General features: G+C 44.4%; 1 protein-coding gene across 2 annotated transcripts; it reads left to right on the top strand.

The window, feature by feature from the left end:
• Positions 1-86: 86 nt before the first annotated feature.
• FBXO7 (F-box protein 7) lies at positions 87-18582 on the top strand. Of its 2 annotated transcripts, XM_065581513.1 has the most exons (9): positions 87-334; positions 2383-2686; positions 9016-9243; positions 10840-10981; positions 12378-12461; positions 14206-14301; positions 15607-15783; positions 16697-16734; positions 17833-18582. In XM_065581513.1, exons 1-9 carry the CDS (start codon positions 87-89, stop codon positions 18235-18237), a joined length of 1722 nt encoding a protein of 573 aa, XP_065437585.1. In that variant the 3' UTR covers positions 18238-18582. The 2 variants fall into 2 exon arrangements, with proteins under 2 accessions (XP_065437585.1, XP_065437591.1); XM_065581519.1 differs by lacking the exon at positions 12378-12461.
• The last annotated feature ends 8102 nt before the right edge of the window (positions 18583-26684 follow it).

The following is a 26684-nucleotide window of genomic DNA, read 5'->3' as shown; positions in this document are numbered from 1 at the left end:
ACTCATCGCCCCTCAGCGTTACCGTTGGTGGGGAGAGCTGGGCGGGGGCCGCCCCCATGAACACCTAGGGGCGGGGCCGGGCTCCCATGGAGCGAGGTGATGCTTCACCAACCAAAACAACAACAATCCCCAGCAGCCCCCGCGCCACCGCCGTCGCCAACACCGAGCGGGCAGAGCAGAGCCTGACGGGGGAGCGAGGAGCCGCTGCCGCCATGAAGCTTCGGGTCCGGATGCATAAGCGGACGGCCCCGCTCGAGATGCAGGGGGCGGAGCCAACGCTGGGGGAGCTGCGCGCGCACCTGTGCCAGGCCCTGCTGCCCACTTGGGGCTACAGGTAGCGCAAGGAGGGGGAGGGGGACGCGGCCATCCCGAGGCCGGCAGGTAGCAGCCGGCCAGTACCATGCAGTGCGGGGGGGCGGGGCCGTGCCCTGTGCCTCTGACCCAGCCATCTTGCCCAGGCCCGCCTGCGGGGGAACTTGCTGCCCCCGGGGGCGGGGCTTCTCCTGAGGTGCCCGGTGTGTGGTGCTGCTGGGCACGGCGCTCCCCCCGCGGGCAGCGTCCCGAGGCCGCGGGGAAAGGGCGAGGGTGACTGTCAGCGCAGCGGGCCCCAGGCCCGGCTGCAGCGTTTCCAGGCCTCGGGGGTTTATCCCGAGAATCCTGGTTCCCGTAGAGCCCGTGGGGCGCTGGGGCGGTGCAGTCGCGCTCCTAGCCCGCCTGGCCGCGGAGAACAGCCCGCAGCAGGCGCAGCGCAGCGCCTGCCAAGGGCACACGCCCGCGCAGCGGCCGGGTCCCGCCTGAACGGTTCGGACCCTCGCATGGTTTTGTGGGGCCTGGCTCATGAGTTTTGGGCACTTGGGGTTGGCAACGCTGTGGCCAGGCCTCGGGCCGCTACTACCCTGTCTGGGGGTTCCGCCCTCCCTCGGCTGAGGCACAGGCTGGGAGATTACCCCGCTGCGGCGCCCGAGCTGTGGGCAATAGGATTGTACGTGATCCAGAGCTGTCACTTCCGAACCGTTCGCCAAAAAAATCACGTGTCAGAAGTAAAAGAGGATAAAATGCCCCGTGTTTAGTCATCGGATTCCTAGCTTTCGGTTTCATTTATCCCACAGCACCAAAATGGAAATGAAATGAAAGAGGCAGTAGAGAGTTTGCAAAAAGTGAAAGTTATTCTCAAACACCCCTCTGAAATGCTCAACTCAGTTCCGATTGTACAACTTTTATGGACCAAAATTGAACTTTTCCTCTGTGTGACACAAGCTGCTAGAGTATGGCTATATAGCCTTCTCCTAGAGGGGGCTCTGTGTGTCAGCAATCATGAAAAGATTTGTGTGTGAAAGGCTCGTGATTTTGTTTACAGGAGACTAAAAGCTATTAAATGATTTTTAAAAATAAAAAATGAACTTCTTCAACAGGCTAACCGCAACAAAATATTTGCATTCATGTTTTCGTGTGTATATATTTCATATTCATTCTGAAGGATCCCAGAGTGCTTCACAAGCGGTATATACATGTGCTAGCAGCACGATGCATGCTGCACAACAGCATGGGGAGGGGGAGCTTGTCCAAAGACAGTGGTTCTCAAACTTTTGTACAGGTGACCCCTTTCACAAAGCAAGCCTCTGAGTGCGACCCCACCCCCCCATATACATTAAAAACACTTTTAAAGATATTTAACATTGTTATAAATGCTGGAGGCAAAGCAGGGTTTGGGGTGGAGGCTGACAGCTCGTGACCCCCTATGTAATATCCTCGAGACCCCCTGAGGGGTCCTGACCCCCAGTTTGAGAACCCCTGTCCTAAGACATCAGGACAAACCATTAATCTTATTAAAATGTCATGGAATCTTTGTCTCTGGGAAGACTTTGTTTTGCAAGGTCTTGCCCAAAGACCTTCACATTGAGCAAGCTAAAGGATATTTGCATAGAAATATTTTCAGGAATTAACTATTTTAAATATACTCTGCCCCAGTGATTCATTTAAAATCTTTGACCTAAAGCTACTGAAGCTAGTGTTAGTTTTGGGGGCAATTGGCTGCTTCCTAGAATGTGTTTATAAGGTTCATTGCAGACAGAGGCAGTTACCTGTTTTTCAGAGATGGAGGTTTAAACCTATCCAAGATTTCTAGGTTCTGTGATTTAGTTAGTTAAAACAAACATAACAAAGAGAGAGAGGTTCAAAAAATCACTTTAACCTGTATCTTGGTTTTATACTGTGCCCATCGTTTATTTTCCCAGTGCTTCTTTGGGCATGTGACTAATCAGACCGGTACTTAGGTTTAACAAAACCATTTAATAATCACACCATACATTTGTGTAATCTGAATGTATGACTTAAACTGATCCTACCAGACATGGCCTTGTGGTTTTTTCTATCTCTTTGCAGTTCTGATACCCAGTTTGCAATAACATTGAACAACAAAGATGCCCTCACTGGAGACCATGAGACCTTGGCTTCATATGGGATAGTTTCTGGAGATATGATATGTTTGTTACTGGATGAGACCAATACAGCACCCATATTACCCCCATCCTTATCTTCACCTCCTCCTCCCCCACTCCAGAATAATCACGAACTGTCCACCTTGACCACCAGCCACAGTCAAGCCAACAGTCCAGAAAAAGAAAGGCAGAATGGGCCATGTGAAGACCATAAAGCTCAGACTGATGCTCAGAAGAGTGATGATATGGTAAGTACTTAAGGACTAAGGGTATGTCTACACTACGAAATTAGGTCGAATTTATAGAAGCCGGTTTTATAGATATTGGTTTTATATAGTCGATTGTGTGTGTCCCCACATAAAATGCTCTAAGTGCATGAAGCTGGCGGACCGCGTCCACAGTACCGAGGCTAGCGTCGACTTCTGGAGCGTTGCACTTTGGGTAGCTATCCCACAGTTCCCGCAGTCTCTGCCGCCCATTGGAATTCTGGGTTGAGATCCCAATGCCTGATGCTGCAAAACAGTGTCGCGGGGGGTTCTGGGTACATGCCGTCAGGCCCCTCCCCCTCCGTCAGAGCAATGGCAGACAATCGATTCGCGCCTTTTTACCTGGGTTACCTGTGCAGACAACATACCACAGCAAGCATGGAGCCCGCTCAGCTCAGCTCACCATCACCATATGTCACCTGGGTGCCGGCAGACGTGGTACTGCATTGCTACACAGCAGCAGCTAATTGCCTTTTGGCAGTAGACGGTGCAGTATGACTGGTAGCCTTCATCGGCTATCTGGGTGCTGGCAGACGTGTGGCTGCATTGCTACACAGCAGCAGCCCCTTCCCTTTTGCAGTAGATGGTGTATTAAGATTGATATCCGTCACGGTCGTATTCCAGTTCAATCAGAGGCACCTGGGCAGACATGCTTTGTCTCCTGGAGACTCAGTGCTTCTGGCAGTCCTGTTGAACCGTCTTGACGATGATGACTAGCAATCGTAGTACAGTATCTTCTGCCAAGCACCCAGAAGATGCTGAGGGCTATCAGTCATGCTGCACCGTCTGCTGCCAGCTTAAGATGTAAAAAATAGATGTATTCATTTGCTTCCCCCTCCCTCCGTGAAATCAACGGTCTGCTAAACCCAGGGTTTTGAGTTCAATCTTTGGGGGGGCCATTCTGTGTGACAGTTGTTTGTGTTTCTCCCTGATGCACAGCCACCTTTGTTGATTTTAATTCCCTGTACCTGTACGCCATGTCGTCAGTCGTCCCTCCTTCCCTCCCTCCGTCAGTTTCGCGCCTTTTTTCAGACCAGACGCCATAGCACTGGGATCATGGAGCCCGCTCAGATCACTGCGGCAATTATGAGCACTATGAACACCACGCGCATTGTCCTGGAGTATATGCAGAGCCAGGACATGCCAAAGCAAAACCAGGACCAGCCGAGGAGGCAATTGCAGCGCAGCGACGAGAGTGATGAGGAGATTGACATGGATACAGCCCTCACACAAGGTATGGGCCCCAGCAATGTGCAAATCATGGTGTTACTGGGGCAAGTTCAAGCCGTGGAACGCCGATTCTGGGCCCGGGAAACAAGCACAGACTGGTGGGACCGCATCGTGTTGCAGGTCTGGGATGATTCCCAGTGGCTGTGAAACTTTCGCATGCGTAAGGGCACTTTCATGGAACTTTGTGACTTGGTTTCCCCTGCCCTGAAGCGCCAGAATACCAGGATGAGAGCAGCCCTCACAGTTGAGAAGCGAGTGGCGAAAGCCCTGTAGAAGCTTGCAACGCCAGACAGCTACCGGTCAGTCGGGAATCAGTTTGGAGTGGGCAAATCTACTGTGGGGGCTGCTGTGATCCAAGTTGCCAGGGCAATCAAAGACCTGGTGATATCAAGGGTAGTGACTCTGGGAAACGTGCAGGCCATAGTGAATGGCTTTGCTGCAATGGGATTCCCAAACTGTGGTGGGGTGATAGACAGAACCCATATCCCTATCTTGTCACCGGAGCACCAAGCCACCGAGTACATAAACTGCAAGGGGTACTTTTCAATACTGCTTCAAGCCCTGGTGGATCACAAGGGACGTTTCACCAACATCAACGTGGGATGGCCGGGAAAGGTACATGATGCTCGCGTCTTCATGCACTCTGGTCTGTTTCGAAAGCTGGAGGAAGGGACTTTCTTCCCGGACCAGAAAATAACCGTTGGGAATGTTGAAATGCCTATCGTGATCCTTGGGGACCCAGCCTACCCCTTAATGCCATGGCTCATGAAGCCGTACACAGGCAGCCTGGACAGTAGTCAGGACCTGTTCAACTACAGGCTGAGCAAGTGCCGAATGGTGGTGGAATGTGCATTTGGACATTTAAAAGCGCGCTGGCACAGCTTACTGACTCGCTCAGACCTCAGCGAAAAGAATATCCCCATTGTTATTGCTGCTTGCTGTGCGCTCCACAATATCTATGAGAGTAAGGGGGAGACATTTATGGCGGGGTGGGAGGTTGAGACAAATCACCTGGCTGCTGATTACGCGCAGCCAGACACCAAGGCGGTTAGAAGAGTACAGTAGGGCGCGGTGTGCATCAGAGAAGCTTTGAAAACGAGTTTTGTGACTGGCCAGGCTACGGTGTGAAACTTCTGTTTGTTTCTCCTTGATGAACCCTCTGCCCCCCCCACACCTGTAAACCAACCACCCCACCCTCCCCTACCCACTTCGAGCACCGCTTGCAGAGGCAATAAAGTCATTGTTACTTCACATTCATGCATTCTTTATTAATTCATCACACAATTAGGGGGATAATTGCCAAGGTAGCCCGACAGGGGTGGGGGAGGAGGGAAGGAAAAGGACACACTGCAGTTTAAAGCTTTAAAACTTTAACACTTATTGAAGGCCAGCCTTCCGATGCTCGGGCAATCATCTGGGGTGGAGTGACTGGGTGGCCGGAGGCCCCCCCACCGTGTTCTTGGGCGTCTGGGTGAGGAGGCAATGGGACTTGGGGAGGAGGGCTGTTGGTTACACAGGGGCTGTAGCAGCGGTCTCTGCTCCTGCTGCCTTTCCTGCAGCTCAACCATATGCTGGAGCATATCAGTTTGATGCTCCAGCAGCCGGAGCATCGACTCTTGCCTTCTGTCTGCAAGCTGACGCCACCTATCATCTTTAGCCCGCCACTTGCTCTGTTCATCCCTCTTATATTGAGGGCCTGCCGGTTTGGTGTGAGAGATCACTCACGCAGTGCCAGGCAGCGGAATTCGGCTTGCAGGCAGCCATGGTAAGCCACAGTCTTTTGGCTCTTTTAACCCTCATAACATGTGGGAATGGTTTCAAACAGTAGCGCCCTCATTTTCCATACCAAGGACCTGTTGGGTTGGCCATTTAAAATGGGTTTGCAATGTAAAAGGAGGGGTTGGGGTTTCTGGGTTAACATGCAGCACAAACCCAACTACCACTCCCCCCCACACTCACCCAATTCTCTGGGATGATCCCTTCACCCCTCCCCCCCCACCGCGTGGCTAACAGCGGGGAACATTTCTGTTCAGCCGAGCAGGAACGGACACCTCTGAATGTCCCCTTAATAAAATCACCCCATTTCAACCAGGTGACCGTGAATGATATCACTCTCCTGAGGATAACAAAGAGAGATAAGGAATGGATGTTGTCTGCATGCCAGCAAACACCGGGACCATACGCTGCCATGCTTTGTTATGCAATGATTCCAGACTACGTGCTACTGGCCTGGCGTGGTAAAGTGTCCTACCATGGCGGACGGGATAAGGCAGCCCTCCCCAGAAACCTTTTGCAAAGGCTTTGGGAGTACATGAAGGAGAGCTTTCTGGAGATGTCCCTGGAGGATTTCCGCTCCATCCCCATACACGTTAACAGACTTTTCCAGTAGCTGTACTGGCCACGATTGCCAGGGCAAATTAATCATTAATCATTAAACACGCTTTTAAACCATGTGTGATATTTACAAAGGTACACTCACCAGAGGTCCCTTGTGTGTCCTCAAGGTCTGGGAGCACGCCTTGGGTGAGTTCGGGGGTTACTGGTTCCAGGTCCAGGGTGATAAACATATCCTGGCTGTTGGGGAAACCGGTTTCTCTGCTTCCTTGCTGTGAGCCATCTTCATTGTCTTCATCATCATCATCTTCTTCCGCGTACCCGAACCCGCTTCCCTGTTGTGTGTTTCTCCATTGATGGAGTCAAAGCACACGGTTGGGGTAGTGGTGGCTGCACCCCCTAGAATGGCATGCAGCTCCGCGTAGAAGCGGCATGTTTGCGGCTCTGCCCCAGACCTTCCGTTTGCCTCTCTGGCTTTGTGGTAGGCTTGCCTTAGCTCCTTAATTTTCACGTGGCACTGCTGTGCGTCCCTGTTATGGCCTCTGTCCTTCATGGCCTTTGAGACCTTTTCTAATATTTTGCCATTTCTTTTACTGCTACGGAGTTCAGCTAGCACTAATTCGTCGTCTCCCCATATGGTGAGCAGATCTTGTACCTCCCATTCTGTCCATGCTGGAGCTCTTTTGCAATCATGGGACTCCATCATGGTTACCTGTGCTGATGAGCTCTGCGTGGTCACCTGTGCTCTTCACGCTGGGCAAACAGGAAATGAAATTCAAAAGTTCGCCGGGCTTTTCCTGTCTACCTGGTCAGTGCATCTGAGTTGAGAGTGCTGTCCAGAGCGGTCACAATGAAGCACTGTGGGATAGCTCCCGGAGGCCAATAACGTCAAATTCCGTCCACACTACCCCAAATCTGACCCGCAAAGGCCGATTTTAGCGCTAATCCCCTCGTCGGAGGTGGAGTAAAGAAACCGGTTTAAAGGGCCCTTTAAGTTGAAAGAAAGGGCTTCGTCGTGTGGACGTGTCCAGGCTTAATTTGATTTAACCCTGCTAAAGTCGACCTAAACTCGTAGTGTAGACCAGGGCTGAGATACACAGACCGGGAAACAAGAGGAGACAGCACATTGAGTGCTGGTTGCGAGACTTTATAATAGGGAGCATCCTTGAAGTATTATAGTTCTAGGTGCTTGCCTGGTGTATGGTCAATCACTTATCTGTCTATTACTGTCTCTGTTTATAAGCTATTAAGCCTTATGCATGTCAGAAACGTTAAGTGGTTCTAAGGTGTTTCAAACTCCATTTGAGTCCTTTACATATCTCTAGATTTTGCTAATTAGATTTCTGCAGAAACACACCCTTTTCAAGGGCGCTAGGAGTGAGTTTTTCTCCCACCTCCACAGTCTCCTTTTAAAAAGACACTTCTGATACTTGCCACAAGAGTATGTCGGTGTTCTCCCTTTTTCTCCCCTAAGCCCTGAACCAAGCCATTCAGCCATTCCACTGGAGGAGAGAGCAATTTTGTAATCAGTTGAAATAGTGTCCATGGTTTAAAGAGTTTGTCATGAAGTGGAATATTCTGCAGGAACAGTTTCATTTTAAGAAATGTGTCACTTTAGGATTGGTTCCAAAACACAAAACTATATTTTAAAACACAGAAATGTAGAGCATCTTGTTACAATCTTTGTGGCCACCAATGTAAAAACTTGAAAAATAAACCTTAATATAAATTAAGAGGTGAGGGAGGAAATCATATAGTTATACTTATTTCATGTGTCTAAGATAAAATTTCTTCCTTCTTTGCAGTAGGCTTTCCTCCCAAAATTTAGGAAAAGGTGGAGAGCAAGTTTCCATGTACTCCTTTATGTGCCACAAAGCTGAAGAAGTATAAAAATTTGAAAAACAGTTTAAATTGCTTCTTTTGAATTTTATCTCAGGCAGTTTTGAGGGGATATTTAATCATACTATATGTTATAAAATCTGAATGTCTGACTTTAGGGCCATCTTAGTAGACGAGAAAGTGTGGTGAGGCCACCAACCTTTGTGGGGTTTTTTTGGGGGGGGGCACTCTTTTGAGAAGTAGATCTAAGGGGCTGGGAATAATTTCATTTACAAAGAATCTTAGGCATTCTGGACCAGTCTTAGTCTTGTCATTTTTGGTCAGCTGCCTTGAATTTTGACAAATGGTGATGCCATACTGTGTAGAGTTGTGCCCCTGTAGCTGCTGTAAGAATCTTCATGGTGCTTTAATACATTATTTATTTGTAGTACAGTAGTGCATGTAAGCCCATTGTAGGTAGAACATTTATCACACATAATAGAAAGACGCTGCTCTGAAGCGCCTGTATTACAAATAGACAAAACAGACAAAAGTAGTAGTAGTCCCATTTTACAGATGGGAAACTGAGCACAGAGATTAAGTGACTTGGTGAAGATCACACAGGAAGTCTATGAGAGAGCCAAGAATTGAATCAAGTCCACTGCCCTAACCCCAAGATAGTCTATCTCTTCGAGGTTGCTTTGTGTTGTAATGCAAGAAAACCCCTCTTATATTTGAGAAAAGTTATCATTCAAAAGTAGTATCCTTCTGAGCTCTGCACAGCAATTCTGAGTGACTGACCAGTATGTACCCCCAAATCAGAGCTTCACAGCTGAAAGAAGACTGGAAGGGCTAGCAGGATTATCAAAACAATTCATGTAGGTATAAGTTTCTGAATGCCACCTTGTTTTTATTACTTTCCCTTTAAGGCAGGATCCAGCTTAGAGTTTGCTTCCGGGCTAGTCCCAGATGCCGTTGATCTGGAGGAGGGTACAGGTTCTTATCCTTCTGAGCCAATGCTGTGCAGTGAAGCTGTGGATGGGGAAGTGCCACACTCCCTGGAGACCCTCTACCATTCTGCTGAATGTACCAGTGCCAACGATGCCTTGATAGTTCTGGTACATCTTCTCATGATGGAGACAGGTTATGTACCACAGGTAAGTGCAAAACTGGAAGAGAAACCTCCCACTTAGTAGGAGAAAAATAGGAATATCTGGAATATTGTTCTTCATGTGTCTGTGCTTAAAGATCTACTATACATCCCTCTCAGCAGCATGGGCAGCTGAAGTACCAGCTTCCCTAGTTTATCTTGCCAACATGCCTCAATGATGAAAGAGTGATACAATCTCTAAGAGTGAGACAGTAGTCCAGTCTACATGTCTATTTAATCCTTGGACTCCCTGTTTGACTGGAAAGGGGGAGGGTGTTAGCTACTTATTTTTGGCTATGGGAGATAATGTTTAAATTCAGTTCCTAGAAATGGAGAATGTATGCATTTATATCATTCTGTATTCAGTTATCAATAATTTTTGTGTACTCCTCCCTTGCCCCTCTTGGCATCCACAAAGGAATAATATGTCTTTCATATCAGCATTGTATATTGCCTGCCTGCCTTCCTTCTAATTTGGAATAATGAGTTCCTTTTATATATACGGGAACAGGATTTATAACCATGGATTGTTACAATCCTCTCCCACCACAATTTGACAGTTTCATTGGTGTTCCCCTCAGATGATAGTTACTGTGGCTAAGAAGTTCATATCTCTGCATGTGATGAGCATTTCCCCTCCTTCCCTGGGCTATTAGTTTTAGCATGCACTAGTCATAGCCACTGTGAGCTATGTCTCTTTAGCTCAGCCAGCAGTCTTGGAAGTAGCAATTGAGGCTGCAGCACAAAATTGTGAGGAAACAAATGGAGTGAAGCACACAGATACTATAGTAATGAGAGCCATATAGAAAAGCCCATGAGGAAATTAATAATTCTATCATCAGAGCAGAGTTTGAATAATGTATAGTAAATAAGGCTTGGGGCCATGTATTGTTCAGTGAGGGAAAAACAATATTGATTAGCTGTTTGTTCAGTGAGTACTGTCCATCCTATGCACTGAATGAGGCAGGGCTCCTGTTGAAAATATAGTATATGATCATGCAATTAAAGATTGAATCATCATTCATATGCACAGAAGGGCCCAATTAAGGTTGCACAGGCCTCTTAATTCTAGCATTCCCTAACTTTTGAGTGCTTGACTTTGTAACCTTAATGTTCTTTTAACAGTGTGTGTCTGTATGTGTGTGAAATATATATAGTCAGACCAGTAATGTGTACATAATAAACATGGATTCATGAAGACAAAGGCACCTGGCTTCACTGGGAGAGAGGTGAAAATTGTCCCAACAGCCTTTCTTAAAACATTCTTAATATTAATTTTCTGCAGCCTGTGGCATGTACTGAATATATGGTGAATTGTGATATAAAAGTTTTATTGATACGAGTTTAAGATGACTTGTATATTCACAAGCAGTGAAGCTAGAAGTATGTTAATGTGGCCATCCCAAGCTTATGCTGATAAAACCTTTATGCCACATTACACCACTAAGTAGTCTGTCTCTGTAGAGCAGACATATTAATTATTCTGTCACACACACACATTTGTTGGGATTTGAGTAGCTGTTAATGTTTTAATTTAGTTCTTCTCAGCCTTGGTCAGATTGCTCAGGAATGCAGTGTTATTTATCTTTTCATTTACTGTCAGGGGACTGAAGCAAAGGCAGTATCTATGCCTGAGAAATGGAGAAGTGGAGGCGTTTATAAACTGCAGTACACTCATCCCCTCTGTGAAGATGGCTCTGCTGCTCTGACCTGTGTGCCTTTGGGAGATCTTATTGTCATTAATGGTAACTGTGCCAGGCATTAGAAATGTCTCTGGGATCTGACTTTTCTTTTTTTTTTTTTACCCCATATATATATATATATATATATATATATATATATATATATGAAGCTACTTCATCCTTTTCCCCTCTGGAATCACCCCCCCCCCCCTTTGTGGTGCTACATCACAGCTACCATTTTCCAGCAAGGGAAGATGGGACTAGACTTCCTTTGAATCTTTAGCTTAATCAAATGAGCAACAAAAGGTGCTCCCTCCTGGTTCTGAATGTGCTTGGCTCCTTCTTGCCTAGGTGGCGATCCCAGGTCTCCCCCTATCAATACAGAGCAATACCCCATGGCTAGTTTCAGAGTAGCAGCCGTGTTAGTCTGTATCCGCAAAAAGAACAGGAGTACATGTGGCACCTTAGAGACTAACAAATACTGAGCCAGCTCAAGTGTTCACTTTTGATTAGCATGTTGGCAAACCTGTGTGTTCCTTCTTTCGACTCATGGGAACTTGTGACGTACGATACAAGGTGTTAAAATAGATGTAATGGGATTAGCAGTATTACTGATATGTCTTTTTTGTATCACATGCTATTTGTAAAGGTCACAGACAAGTTCCAGACGTATTTATTCAGCAAGCAGTCACTTTAGCAACATCCCTAAGCTTCATTCCACATTTTCAGTTCACCAGAACTATTAATTCCAGAAAATTAGTGCCATTTCTTTCTCTTAAAATGATTTCCAGGTTATTTGGAGTATTTTTTGTCCTAATTTACTCATCATTTTGGACACTTCCACATTTTGCAGAGGCAGTGTTACTTCTGGGCTTGATTCTAACCTCAGATACAGAAATGTGCACTTCAATGGAAAGTACATATACATTTAAAAAAATCCAAGACAGCGTGCATAAGCACTTAGGCTCTCTCAGGATATGCGATGAAGCATGTCTCACTGTCCAGGATTTAAATCTAATCCTTTGGCCAAGTCAGGGGAATTGCTCGCTTGAATTTATGATGCAGAGGGGCAGTGCACTGACTACCTTGTGTACAGTGTTCATCTAGTGAACAGGAGCAAAGACTCCTTGCTACAGTTGATTTAATGACCTTGTTAGAAATAATGGTTCATGGTGTATCACTGCCACCTCTTACCTTTGTTATGACTATTTCAACCGATAACCTGCTATAGGTAACTGATCTTTCTCTTCTCTATGCTATTTTGCATATATTTATTTTTTGGGGAGGTAAAATGGGTTTAGCTATCTGCTTATCAGAATTGTATGCGTCCAGTTCCTCTCCCCCCTTTCTGGGAAGGAGAATGGGAAAAGGAAAACTAAACTATTTCCAAGGATAAGGTAGTAATGAGATGGTCTCTGTAGCCTCTCAACATGTTCGTTTCTTTCTTTCGCATTTGCAGCAACATTAAAAATCAACAACGAGATTAAAAGTGTGAAGAGACTGCAGCTGTTGCCAACATCCTTCACTTGCTTTCAGGAATCAGGTATTTAGAATGCGGCTCTTTAGAAAACAGCCAGCCTGAAAAGTGAGGGAGGGGACTAACATAGACAGCAAACATTTGACAGAGAGGCCTGAGATGCCAAAGGTGGTGATAAGAGAAGGTGGGTGACCACCAGTTCATGAAGCAGCTAGCTGTGAGGAAAAAGGAATACAGAAGGGTGGCCACTAAGTAGAATTTTGCTGTTAAGATTACTTGAATTTCCTAGATTAGCAAGGTAAGTGAAGAACCTTGAGAGGCCATGAGGCCTCTTCTTTTTCATGGGGCTTCTAACTAAATATATGGATGTATATAGGTGTTTCTAAGGCAGCAATGGTGAACCATCCAGGACTCATTGGTTTTGTTTTCTCTTTTTGTGGGAATTGGGGGGTTCAGTGTGGCTAACTTAGGCTCTGTCTTTATGGTATTGCAATTATTGTAAATGTTGTTCCTGTTAGAAAGTGTGTGCTGACCACTTAGATGAGTCCAGGATGCCAAAATTAGGGAAACATCCAATGCAAAAGATCTGGATTTTACATTAGCACAGGTCTGACTCTGTTTTGTACTCTAAAGTACACATGACTGCTTTGTTGCCAGTAGCTGCACTTTACTGTAAATATATGGAGATATGCCTATCTCATAGAACTGGAAGGGACCCTGAAAGGTCATCGAGTCCAGCCCCCTGCCTTCGCTAGCAGGACCAAGTACTGATTTTGCCCCAGATCCCTCTAAGTGGCCCCCTCAAGGATTGAGCTCACAACCCTGGGTTTAACAGGCCAATGCTCAAACCACTGAGCTATCCCTCCCCCATGTACTGCATCCTGGGTAGTCCCAGATCCTGGGACTTTATTGAAAAGGCTACAGAAGGATAGCTAAACAGTGAAGTGTAGCCAAGATCATAGCAGCACCTTTTTCTTTTGTTGCTGCAATGAGAGAATGGGCAACCATTCCTGTCAGCCCCTCATTAGTCAGGTTAACAATTCAAGCATATATGCCTGCTCTGTGGCTAAAATCTGGCAAAAGTGTTAAGAGTCTGTAAGCAAATTTCATTTGAAAAACTCTTGATGTCTCTAAATGCAAAAGGATAACACTTGGCTACTTATGAATATATGCTATGGACTTGGTCCATTACATTATTACTGTGGTGGCAACGCTTCTTAATTACTGACCTGGTCCTCTGGATTGTGATCTGCTAAGAAACTTTTAAGTCTTGATAGGACTACGGAGTGGTTTTTTGTTTTTAAAACTGATTATATATTTAAATGTCTGATTTTTGGATTGTTGGAGATAATTTAAAGGAGAAAAATACGTAGTTACAAAAGAGTCTGTATTCAATCTCAGAAATGCAAGGAACTCCCAACTGAAGGCTGAAACTCCATCCTTTTCTCAAACTATTCTACTTGCTCTCTATGAGCTGAGGGGTGAAAACATTACCTAACACAGAGGGTATCTGATCCTTGATTGAGGTTCCATCGCACTACTGTAATGGAAACAATAATACATCAGCCAGGATTCTTAGCTTTGTTTCTTTCACCCTGCTATAGATTTGGTCAGGTTTCAGTGCCTGTTCTCTTATTCTGGTCCATCCCAAATAAAGTATTTTACTTTGTTGTTTCTTTCATATGAAAAATGAAAACTTTCATGAACTGTAGAGTTCTGTTTGTACACAAAATGTAACCCATAAACCTCTCCGCCTTGTATGTTGCATAACAACTTGTTGAAGTTAAACTCTGTCTTCTTATTTTGATAGAAGAAAATGTTGGAGGGGTATACAAAGATCTTCAGAAACTATCCCGTCTCTTTAAAGACCAGCTGGTGTACCCTCTTCTGGCTGCTGCCCGACAAGGTAACATCAGTAAAAGGAACTGGTATGTTATCAGTTGGGATATATCCAAAGACCTACATAGAAAGAGTTATGAATAACCTAAGTGCTGGCTACATAGAGAGTAAGAATAAATATTCCTAGTTCTAAAGATATTAAATTAGTCATCTTCTAATTTTAGAAATGTTAATAAAACTGTTAAAAATCTGAAATTGCTTGTGTAATTCAAATTAAATAGAGCATTTGGGTTTCACTTAATGGGCTGAAGATTTATGCCACTGCTGATACAGCTGGAAAGACTATTTCCCATGGTGATGATGACAAAGTAGCAACCAGGCTTAAAGTGCTGAATTCCTTGGCTGAAGTTCTGTGCTGTCTATTTGTTCCTTTGTCAGGCTGGGGAAAAGCTGTGCAGTATTACATCTTGTGTGGGATGACATGCTTACTAGTTGGTTACTGAGATGTTGGAAGGAATGGTGTGAAGTAACCCAGCTTGGTGATTTGCGTGGCAATAGTAAAGCATAGTTTGTTTATACAGGAATTACCAGACTAAGGCCTGGTCCCCACTTAGTCCGGACTTCGGACTAAGGTACGCAAATTCAGCTACGTTAATAACGTAGCTGAATTCGAAGTACCTTAGTCCGAACTTACCGCGGTCCAGACGCGGCCGGAAGTCTCCCCCCGTCGACGCCGCGTACTCCTCTCGGCGAGCTGGAGTACCGGCGCCGACTGTGAGCACTTCCGGGATCGATCCGGGATCGATTTATCGCGTCTTAACCAGACGCGATAAATCGATCCCAGAACATCGATGGCGTGCCGCCGGACCAGCCGGTAAGTGAAGACTAGGCCTCAATCTCAGCCTCACAATCCGAAGACAAACTCAATGATAAATTATTTCTCTTGGAGTATTTTTTGGATTTTGTTGCGTTTTCATGGGATTAGAGGTTCTTTGTTGAATGTGGTTTATTTGGATTCCTGGAATTAGACAAATATTGCCTTTACCTTTCCAACCTCTTGCTCGGTTTTGTAGTCTGTGAAACATGAGTAGTTCCTTACAGCATCTTATGTTTATGAGGGACAATAGTGTGGAGCATAGCCAGTACTATAATAGTCATATTTTGTCTACTTCACATATGTGCAGAAAGTGTCTCTCTCCAGTCTCAAAGTAAGTCTCATCATAGCACTTCCAGAGTTAAGTAATGCAACTGAAAGCTCCATGGGAAATTACTTAAGGGAAAATGTTTCCAAACCAGGTAATGACCCCTTGATGATGGGAATGACACTCAATTATTGCAAATAATGCTGCTTTCTCCCCACCTCCCATTCTAGCTCTGAATCTGCCAGATGTGTTTGGCTTGGTAGTCCTTCCTCTAGAACTGAAGCTACGGATTTTCCGACTTCTGGACATCCGCTCACTCCTCTCTCTGTCTGCTGTCTGCCGGGACCTCTACACAGCTTCCAATGACCAGCTTTTATGGAGATTTATGTACCTGCGGGACTTCCGAGGTGATTCCCACATGCACCCTTTCTCCCTAATTGGTCTGCCACCTAAGGTCCCTTCAGTGGTTTGAGCATTGGCCTGCTAAACCCAGGGTTGTGAGTTTAATCCTTGAGGGGGCCACTTAGGGATCTGGAGCAAAAATCAGTACTTGGTCCTGCTAGTGAAGGCAGGGGGCTGGACTCGATGACCTTTCAGGGTCCCTTCCAGTTCTAGGAGATGGGTATATCTCCATATATTATTATTAATATTATTATTATAAGATGAATTTGACAAGAGGCTTCCTCAGCTACATCTGTTCCTAAAAATGGAGAGTAAATTTATTAATTAATCATTATATTGACTAGTTAATCATTATATTGGCTAGTTCAAAGCATAATACTGGCAGATGCTTCCTTCAGTGATTCTTCGATTGTGGGCATCTGATAATCTACCAAACACTTGCTAGCGGTCCATAGAGAGCTGGCCCATCACCTGATGCTGAGTCGCCTACTTTTCAGCTGTTTCTATAAACACTCAGGCTCTTTATTGCAAATTTGGGGAGAGGAAAAAATCTTTGCCAGTATCCCTCGAGAAGTTCTTTAGGAAACTAAGCAGTCATGGGTTGAAAGGTAAAGTGCTGTCACACACAGACACTGGCAGTGACAATATTTCTAGGGTTTCTGTAGTTGATGAATAGATACAGGAGCTTGAAATTTGGTGTGAAGCAGAGAGAATGAATAGATTGAATGGCTCCTGGCGGTACATCTTCTAGGAGTCCTGATGTCTCAGTTTAAGAATACTGACTTTATATATACAAAGGTGCTTAGGGTCTGATTACCTACCTTATTTGTAAACCCCGCGAAAACTATCTACTTATGCATCTCGGTATGAATGTGATTTTTTTTTTTAAATGCTTATTTAATTTTTGCCCCTTCACAGATCAAACTTCTAGGCCTCGTGACACAGACTGGAAAGAGGTACGTGGGTATTGTATATGTTCTATTTGGGATAAATCTCCATGGCTTGTTTAAGAATGAGTGGCAGGCTTGGAGATTAAGTGGAAGCAGAGATTAGGTTCTAAAATGCAAGGAACTGAGATCTTCATATGCACATCATGTTCAGCCCACTCAGGAGAAAATGCACTGCATCACTCCTAGTGCCCTCCTTGGCCACATCCTGGAATAGATTTGAGGATCTCTGCAGGGAGCTTTATGCAGTCCTTGGCAGGAAGGAGGGTTGCTGTTTTAGACCTTGAGACTGGCAAGAGAGAATCTCAGCAGTGTTCTAGAACAGTGTGACTGAGTCTCAGATACCAGGGCCTGTTTGAAGACGTTGCTATCAATTCTGAAATGACCTCTTCAGCTAGAGAAGTAGTAACCTCTAGTGATTAGAGCAAGAGACTAGGGGTCACTGACTTGCTGTGGCACATTGGACAAGTAACTTAACTGCTCACTATCTCAGTTTTCCTGTCTAAAATGTGTATAATGGCACAAACTTTACTTTTCACCCAAGGATCTTAAAATATGATTCATGTAATTGTATGTAACCCTTTGTGGGGATAAGGGAAATTAGCCCTGTCTCTAATGTATTTCATTTCTAAGGTGTCTCTTTGACGATTTTAGGCAAATATTTAGATTCCAAAGCAGCCATAAACCACACAAAATGAAGTGCCAAATTTGTCCTTGGTGTAACCTTGACAATTTCAGTGGAATTAAACCAGGGATAAATTTGGCCATGGAGGTTTAAAGTAAATCCAATAAATCAGTATTGTTTGGGTTCTAATTCAATGGGAATCCAAAAAGAGAGAGACCGACCAAGTCAGAGCCCTTTCCACAGAAAAGTCTGATGCTCAGAAGGATGGTCTGAGTCTGCTGAATCAGGACAGTCCTGCTGTGATTTGAATATGGATAGCTGCATCATTAATGTGCATATTGTAAATAACTGATAGAACATGGAGGGAGCCCTCCCTTGCCCTCTACGCCTGTAACAAGTATGTGAAGGAAATCCAGTATGGGTGAAGCTAGAACAATGAGCACTACTCGAATTTTAAACTCCATTTTGTTTCTTTTCTGCAGCTGTACAAGAAGAAACTAAAGCAGAAGAAGGAAAACCTGAGATGGAGACACATGATGTTCCTGCCCCCACCTCCTCATCCCATTCCATTTCATCCCAGCCCATTCTATCCAAACCCCTTCCCTCCCAACCCATTCTCTCCTAACTCCATCTACCCCCCAATGATCATTGGTGGAGAATATGATGAGAGACCAACTCTTCCATATGTTGGAGACCCAATTAACTCGCTCATTCCTGGCCCAGGGGAGGCACCAGGCCAGTTTCCTCCATTCAGACCACATTATGATCCGATTGGTTCTCTGCCAGGGCCAAATCCAACGCTGCCAGGGCGAGCTGGTCCCAATGACAGATTTCCCACCAGACCCAGCCGAGGCCGCCCAATTGACATCCGCCGTTCATTCATCTGACTGCCACCTCTTCCTTTAATGGGTTTCTAAATTTTAATTCCTGAGCTTGCTTTCTAACTGCAGGAGATCACATCAGGGCACTAACATCAGCCTTCCCTTCTGATTATGGTGAGAATTTATAGGCACAAGGGTATCTTGACCACAAGGTATGGATTCACTTAAGCTCTGTGGAAGTGATAATGCTGCACCACCTAGAATTCAGTGCTATTTCCAAAGGAGCTCTGACTTGAAAGTTTGTGCTACTGTTTTTCCCCCTCTCTAATCATCTGTGAAGTGCTACTTAGAGAGCAGAAGGTTGTTGGCCTGATATTTGCTGCATCAGATAAAGAGCACTTTAAGCACAAATACTATGCTAGTCTGACTTCTTGTTATCTGAGTGATTGAATTAAGTGCTCGGGATATATGATGGCTTTTATAATCCACCTGCCTTAAAGCCTTTCTCAATAAGGGAACCTTTCTCTTCCAACACTGTGTATAAGATGCTAGAACTGGTATTTACAGGATACATTTGAGTGTCTGAAGTGTTCCTAAAGTTGATCAATTACTTTCTCTTCACTGTTTTTCTTTTTTTTTTTTTATTACTTAAAAAGCAATTTTCGTGTAGGACTCAATGCACAAAGAATACAGGGCTATTTCTTTACTGCAGAAATAATGTCACAAAACAGTTCATCTTACAAACAGCTGAATAAAAACATGCTACAGTTCAATTCAAAAGTCTGAACAAAAGCACAAGCAAAATGCAACGACCTGCAGCAAAACTTACAAAGTGCATCTGTCTCCCTCCTTCTTTAGACTGTTTGATTTTGCATGTAGTGGGTAAAGGCATTTTTGTGTGTTTAAAAAGAGAGCAAAAATAAACCTTTCCCAGCTGGCTAAGCTACCTAGTACAGTAAAATAGGGTGACCTGGTGTTGTGCAGTGAAGACAAGATCGCAGCAGGAGTCCCTGAGTGACTTCCCACATGACTGGTATGTGATCCCATTACTGCCCTATGATATATCTTTCAGGCAAGTAACACATCTCCGCATGTGTTATCAGCGCCGTTAATATATTCCCATTTTAATTAAGGAAGCAGCTAATGGGACCATAGCCAAAGCATCCTAACAGATTATTCCATGAACATACATAGTTATTGAGCCTGGGACTACCTCTGGCCTGGTTAAAAGAACATGGCAGTAATTAGTTATAAAGGGGATCTTTACTAAAGAATATGTTTGTTTCCAAACTTTTTTGAGTTTTCAGTATCTCTGCAAGTCTGAATAGTGCTAATAACTCTCCATGACAGCTGCTATTTTACTGATATTTCCCTGTCTCATGTTATAGTTGAGACAAAGGAAATTAAGAGTGGCTTTTCCTGTCTTTCACTATCAAAGCAGCAGCTTCCTGTTAATTGTTATTACCTGTGTGATTTAAGGTCAGATTTTCAGTGGCACATCTGCCCATCTAGTTTGAAATCCTGATGCTACTGAAGACAATGGGAGATCTGCCATTTATTTTAATGAGCCAGGATTTAATCCATTTTGCTGGCACAAATGGCCCCTGCATTCTTTGTGTTCCTGCAGTTAATTGCTAGTGCAGATCTGCATTTGGATAGCTGTACACCTGACTAAGAATATAGTAGCAGAATGTAGGGACACAATTTTCCCTTTAGAAAGCGAGGCTGCCCTTAATCTTTATTGTTTACTTGTAGTGGGTAGAATACCTCATTCCATTTTAGTTTTCCTCTAAGCAGAAATAGGCGTATGTTTAGGTCTGAGCTAAAAAATGATGATTGACATTCCATAGGTTTATAAACAGAAAAAAGGGAATTCAGGCTCTGTTGGTGTTGTGCCATGATGAGCACTTTAGAAATGCGCCCATAATATTGCAAGCAACCACATGTGAGTTTAATGCAGTGTTTATTTTAAAATTATTTATTCTCTTCTCTAACTAGCTCTTAAAAAGCTGATATCAGGAAAAGAGATTTGTGCGTGTGTTATGCTGATAAGTTAATTTAGTGGGGACAGTTCCTGGCTTTACAGTGTTGGAACCGGAAGTGTACTTTTTCTACAAGTTTCTCCTTGTTGCCTCCATCTGCCAGTGTGTCCCAATCCTACTCTAGGGCAGAGAGGGGATCTGTCCATATCCAATCTGTATCTGTTGCCTCTGTTTGGCAGACTGCCACCAAAGGTGCCAGTTATACTGGTGGTGGTTGTGATGTGTATGCTTTTGTTCACAAGGAAGGGAATTGAAATGACCTGTTTATAACTTGAAGGTAGTCGTTACCATTGCTCGTGGCTCTCTTGTGCTGGATTTAAAACAGTGTGACCTAGAGCACAAGAATCTAACTTTTTTTTCCTGAGCCTTCCAATTCCAAAGAATTGTTTTTTACGTTTTTATAACCGAACATGACCGTATAATAAGAATACAAGCTTGCCACAGACAAATGCATATGTAATTAGATATAGTGGAGAGGAACAGCGCAACGTTGGCTTTGGGATGCCCGCTTATCATGTCAGTTTTCCAGTTCTAAAAGAGGGCAATAGGGTCGCCACTCTTCATGCAATTCTCCAAAAGTGAAACCAAAAGAAATCAAAGGTCTGGAGCCCCCTATCTTTTACTCGGCGCAATCCCCTTTTTGCAATACCTCTAGGGCTGCTGCTACTGTATGCTCGGGAATGACATGGTAAATGGGTTCCCTTTCTTTTTTCAAATTTAAGCTGACTGGAATGCAAAGCCTGACAATATGCAAATGGAGTGAGCAGGATACAGTAGGCAGCAGCACTGAGGCTCTATCTATGGTGGATAAAGGGAAGACAGGAGAGCAGTGGTTCCCAGGGCAGGCTTACGGTTCTCTAATCCCTGGCATTACACAGGAGTTTTAATTGCATTGGAATGTAAACCATATTAATTATCTTTCAGGTCCAGGTGCACTGGTTAGGCTGAGAAACTGTCTATTTACAAACATTTCTGCTGCTGTCATACACAATAATATATTCACTCTTTTCATCTGTAGGCAAGCTGCATGAAAACAGAATTGCCGTGTATTTGTAATTCATCAGTTCCTGTTCTTATAAGCTCTGCAAGTCCCTCCTTTCCCAAAAGCTTCCAGATTGGTCACTCATCTTCAGACTCTGGAGTGAGCCACCTGCCTTCCTCTCTGCTGTTTATTGTAACAGAATCTAGTAGCAAACACTACCCCATGGACAGTATATTGTTTTCCCATGATATCCTGTCTGATGCTGTTACTTCCACAGCACCTAATTCTTGCGCTGCATACGGCATTATTGACTCTAGTTGAAGAATGAGCAGCAAACTGCAGTAACTTGAAGGAGATTGTGTTGGTTGACCAAGCCAAAGGCCTAAAAGAATGTATAAGATAAAGTACATCCACATCCTACTTCCTTCCTATTAATTGCTTTTTCTGCTACACTCCTCTCTTTCAGCCCCTTGACATGTAAGTTACACCCACTAAACCCCACTCTTGTGTGACTTTGAACAAGTTACTTAATTTCTCCGTGCCTGTTTCCTATCTGTAAAACCAGGATAATACTCCCATTCTCCCACCATCTCACTCTCTTGTCTATTTAGACTATCAGCTCTTTGTGATGAGGACTGTCTCTTGCTATTGATTGGAGACTTTCAATAGCGCCTCAGATTTAAGCGCACAAGTGGCATTGACTTCAATGGAATTTGCAGTTTTAAAAGCAATAGATGCTTTTGCAAGTCTGCCCAAGGACAAGGGTGGCCCTAATGGTGGGTTGAGGCTCCTATGTGCAACTGGAATATTAATAATCAACTTAGAACATACCCCTCTTACCTCTAACCTGTAAACTTGGCTGCATGCAATTTACAGCACTTCTGACTTGTCAGACCTCTTGTGTGGCATGAAATTGAAATGTTATTCGGGAGCTAGAGCACTGACTGAACATGAATTACCAAGTAAAATTGATTGGGGCTGCTGAGACACACTGCACCCCTTGTTTTTTGTGAGGGATACTTAGGCGTTCCAATTTGTTTGCTTGCAGCTTGTAAGATGACATTTGGGAGCACAAATCTAAATGCCTCAATGAGGCATTATACTGTCAGTGGATTTGTTACCTCACATTATTCATGGCAATTCTGCAAGCATAACCATTCCTATAATCCAGTTCTATTATCTCATAAACTGTGTGCTAGTAACATTGACACCTTTGCTATTACAGCAGCACCAGTTGAGCAGTTCAAAGATGTAAATTTTTAACTTTTTGATTCTTTGTTTAAAATAAAAAAACCCATCTTCTTGTAGTGCCATAATGTTGTTACTGTCTTGCTGTAACCACCCTTCCGCACCTCTGCTCTGGTCAGAACAATTGCATGTCCTATTAGAAAAAAACATGCTAAGTAGGGTTTAAAAATACTGTTTTGCTAAAAAGACTGATTTTCAAGAAAAGACATAGATTCATAGATTCATAGATTCTAGGACTGGAAGGGACCTCGAGAGGTCATCGAGTCCAGTCCCCTGCCCGCATGGCAGGACCAAATACCGTCTAGACCATCCCTGATAGACATTTATCTAACCTACTCTTAAATATCTCCAGAGATGGAGATTCCACAACCTCCCTAGGCAATTTATTCCAGTGTTTAACCACCCTGACAGTTAGGAACTTTTTCCTAATGTCCAACCTAGACCTCCCTTGCTGCAGTTTAAACCCATTGCTTCTGGTTCTATCCTTAGAGGCTAAGGTGAACAAGTTTTCTCCCTCCTCCTTATGACACCCTTTTAAATACCTGAAAACTGCTATCATGTCCCCTCTCAGTCTTCTCTTTTCCAAACTAAACAAACCCAATTCTTTCAGCCTTCCTTCATAGGTCATGTTCTCAAGACCTTTAATCATTCTTGTTGTTCTTCTCTGGACCCTTTCCAATTTCTCCACATCTTTTTTAAAATGCGGTGCCCAGAACTGGACACAATACTCCAGCTGAGGCTTAACCAGAGCAGAGTAGAGCGGAAGAATGACTTCTCATGTCTTGCTCACAACACACCTGTTAATACATCCCAGAATCATGATTGCTTTTTTTGCAACAGCATCACACTGTTGACTCATATTTAGCTTGTGGTCCACTATAACCCCTAGATCCCTTTCTGCCGTACTCCTTCCTAGACAGTCTCTTCCCATTCTGTATGTGTGAAACTGATTTTTCCTTCCTAAGTGGAGCACTTTGCATTTGTCTTTGTTAAACTTCATCCTGTTTAACTCAGACCATTTCTCCAATTTGTCCAGATCATTTTGAATTATGATCCTGTCCTCCAAAGCAGTTGCAATCCCTCCCAGTTTGGTATCATCCGCAAACTTAATAAGCGTACTTTCTATGCCAATATCTAAGTCATTGATGAAGATATTGAACAGCGCCGGTCCCAAAACAGACCCCTGCGGTACCCCACTCGTTATGCCTTTCCAGCAGGATTGGGAGCCATTAATAACAACTCTCTGAGTACGGTTATCCAGCCAGTTATGCACCCACCTTATAGTAGCCCCATCTAAATTGTATTTGCCTAGTTTATCGATAAGAATATCATGCGAGACCGTATCAAATGCCTTACTAAAGTCTAGGTATACCACATCCACAGCTTCACCCTTATCCACAAGGCTCGTTATCCTATCAAAGAAAGCTATCCGATTGGTTTGACATGATTTGTTCTTCACAAATCCATGCTGGCTGTTCCCTATCACCTTACCACCTTCCAAGTGTTTGCAGATGATTTCCTTAATTACTTGCTCCATTATCTTCCCTGGCACAGAAGTTAAACTAACTGGTCTGTAGTTTCCTGGGTTGTTTTTATTTTCCTTTTTATAGATGGGCACTATATTTGCCCTTTTCCAGTCTTCTGGAATCTCTCCCGTCTCCCATGATTTTCCAAAGATAATAGCTAGAGGCTCAGATACCTCCTCTATTAGCTCCTTGAGTATTCTAGGATGCATTCCATCAGGCCTTGGTGACTTGCAGGCATCTAACTTTTCTAAGTGATTTTTAACTTGTTCTTTTTTTATTTTATCTGCTAAACCTACCCCCTTCCCATTAGCATTCACTATGTTAGGCATTCCTTCATGGACAGCAGAAGCTCAGACCTACATTATGAAACATTTCAGCATAGAGCAACTTATAGGCCTTGTCTACCCTACAAAGGGTTTGCTAGTAGAGCTAGCGCTACAGCTAAACATGTCCAGGAGAGAGGCAGTTCACACTGGCACGAGTGTTTGTGCTGGAATAGCTTATTCTGGTTCCCCAAATGAAATAAGCTATAACAGCAAAAGGACTTTTGCTCACATAACTGCATCTACGGTAGGGCTACAGTGAAGTGACTTTTTTCATATACCCATAGCTATGCTGGCAAAATGTCAGTGTAGCTCAGGCCTTGGACTTACAGTTCTGGCTGTGTTCCTGTAAACTGGAGATTTCTTTGAAATAAAATACTGAGTTGCTGTCCGAACTGTTGATTCGCGCCCTGTCTCTCTCCCCCCCCCCGATCTCTCTTGCTTTAATTAGGTCAACTATTGTAGTTCTTTTGGTCTCCTGTAGTCCGATAATGCCATAGCAGTATGAATAGAGACTGTCTGAGTCGCACATATGAATGTATGTAAAATATAATAGGGAGCTGTGACCCCCTGTAACTTCACCTAGCCTAAATATCTCTTAGAATTGTGCTGGCATTGCTAGTCATGCCAGCTGGGGGTATGCAGGTCGCTTGAGAGGACTGCACTATAGCAACAAGCAGCTTGTATAAAGTACAGGCTTTTTTTTTTTTTTTTAAACAGTGATGGTAGTTAACTACTGGAACAATGTACTCAGGGATGTGGTGGATTCTCCATCACTTGAAGTCATTACATCAAAACTACATGTCTTTCCAAGTGCAGTGTTGTAGTTCAAACCACAAGTTGGGGGCTTGATGCAGGAATGACTGGGAGAGGGTCTCGGGGGCCTGTGTTATACAAGAGGTCAGACTAGATGATCACAATGGTCCCTTCTAGCCTTAAAGATCCATGCATTTCTCACTGGCCTTTCATTTAGGACAAAGCATCACTTTGTTCATTTAATAAACCTACACCCTAAAATGGGCTGGAGGCTAAAAATGGGGGGAAATGTCCTACCATCCTCAAACCCAAAGCTCACTGTTACCAAACGTGCATTGCTGGGAGCACATCTGGGCCTTCCACTTGACTTCCAGGGCTGAGGTGTAGATTTTGCTCCCAGAGGCTGCATGCACTTGTAGCTGCACAGAGGTCTTGAAAAGAAATGGGGGGTGGGGGGGTGGGGAATTCAGGTTGTTGGGCCTGAGGCAGTTGAGTAGCACTAAATAGTACCTTAAATTTGTATTCCCTTAGATGAGTCACCTTTGCATAGAGTCAATAGTAGTAAACAGTGGAAGGTAAACGCTGCTGCTCTGAGCAGCAGCATTAGCAAGTGCTCCAATTGGTGGTACAGTGACCACTGTGGGTTGATGTGAAGTCTCCTAGTTATTTCAGTTTTGCATAGACAGTGCTGAAAAGAGGAAGCAAAACAAGTTATTTGGTTTATAAGTGGGGGTGAACAGCTGAGATTTCTGGCAGTGAGTCCTTTTCTTTGATGTGCCCCGCCAGGGCTTTGGAGTGGAGCCCAGAGCTGGAGCGTGCAGCAGCTCTGGAGCAGTGGAGCTGCAGGTTTTTGCCTGGAGCTGGAGCGGAGCAGGAGCACAGCTCCAAAGCCCTGCTGGAAACATTTACTCTCTAGAAAAGCCTAGATAGAAAGGAAAGAGCCTAAGGGGTGGGTGGGTGGGGGTGTGTGTGTGTGTGTGTGTGTGTGTGTGTGTGTGTGAAGAAGGAACCCCCCCCCCCACTCACACCAGAGTTGCACTACCTCCTCTCCACAAAATGGAGCCTGTTAAATCAGCTGTTGTTTTTGCTAGTGTACAGTGTGTGCTCATGGCAATTCAAGGCCATTTGTCACCCCTTTATTGTGCCTGGAGACTGCAAAGCAGCATGCGCCACTTTCTCGCTCCTGCACAGGGGCAGTAACTTGTAGTTACAGTGCTACGTGTTTCACCACTTAGCAAACCCGAAAGGAAGAGCTAGAATCACAGAAGGAAAATAAGTCAGAAGGTTATTTTCCTTCAATATTAACCTACAGCCATAATTCATCGATCCAAAGAGCCTCCCCACCCAGAAAAATGGCATGCTGGAAAGCACACAGCTCAGCAGACACATTTCATCTAAAGACCCAGTCAGGATCGTCCCTGGGAGCTGATTTCCTTGGGTCGCTGTGGCTGCACTGTGGTGACAGTTGTTACTGGTGTTGTGCAGGAATGAATTGTCTGGCTTTATTCCCATGTTGGTGTAAATGGGATGGCCAGCCTGCTGCTTTTCTTGCTACTTTGGGTTTCTGTTCCCATTTCAGGTTACAGGAAAGCACTAAACCACAGGCAGAGCTGCACACTGAAATGTGTTCGATAGC

The sequence above is a fragment of the Chrysemys picta genome, chromosome 1 (assembly GCF_011386835.1).
Source record: "Chrysemys picta bellii isolate R12L10 chromosome 1, ASM1138683v2, whole genome shotgun sequence".
NCBI lineage: Eukaryota > Metazoa > Chordata > Testudines > Emydidae > Chrysemys > Chrysemys picta.
The sequence above is the reverse complement of the archived record's forward strand: the minus strand, read 5'-3'. Positions and strand labels throughout refer to the sequence as shown.

Bases quoted from the DNA above. Each gene is read 5' to 3' on its own strand.
- FBXO7 (XM_065581513.1), top strand. From the start codon at position 87: ATGGAGCGAGGTGATGCTTCACCAACCAAAACAACAACAATCCCCAGC. The intron at 10,982-12,377 runs GTAACTGTGCCA...TCGCATTTGCAG, and splicing joins AGATCTTATTGTCATTAATG to CAACATTAAAAATCAACAAC. The intron at 15,784-16,696 runs GTGATTCCCACA...GCCCCTTCACAG, and splicing joins GTACCTGCGGGACTTCCGAG to ATCAAACTTCTAGGCCTCGT.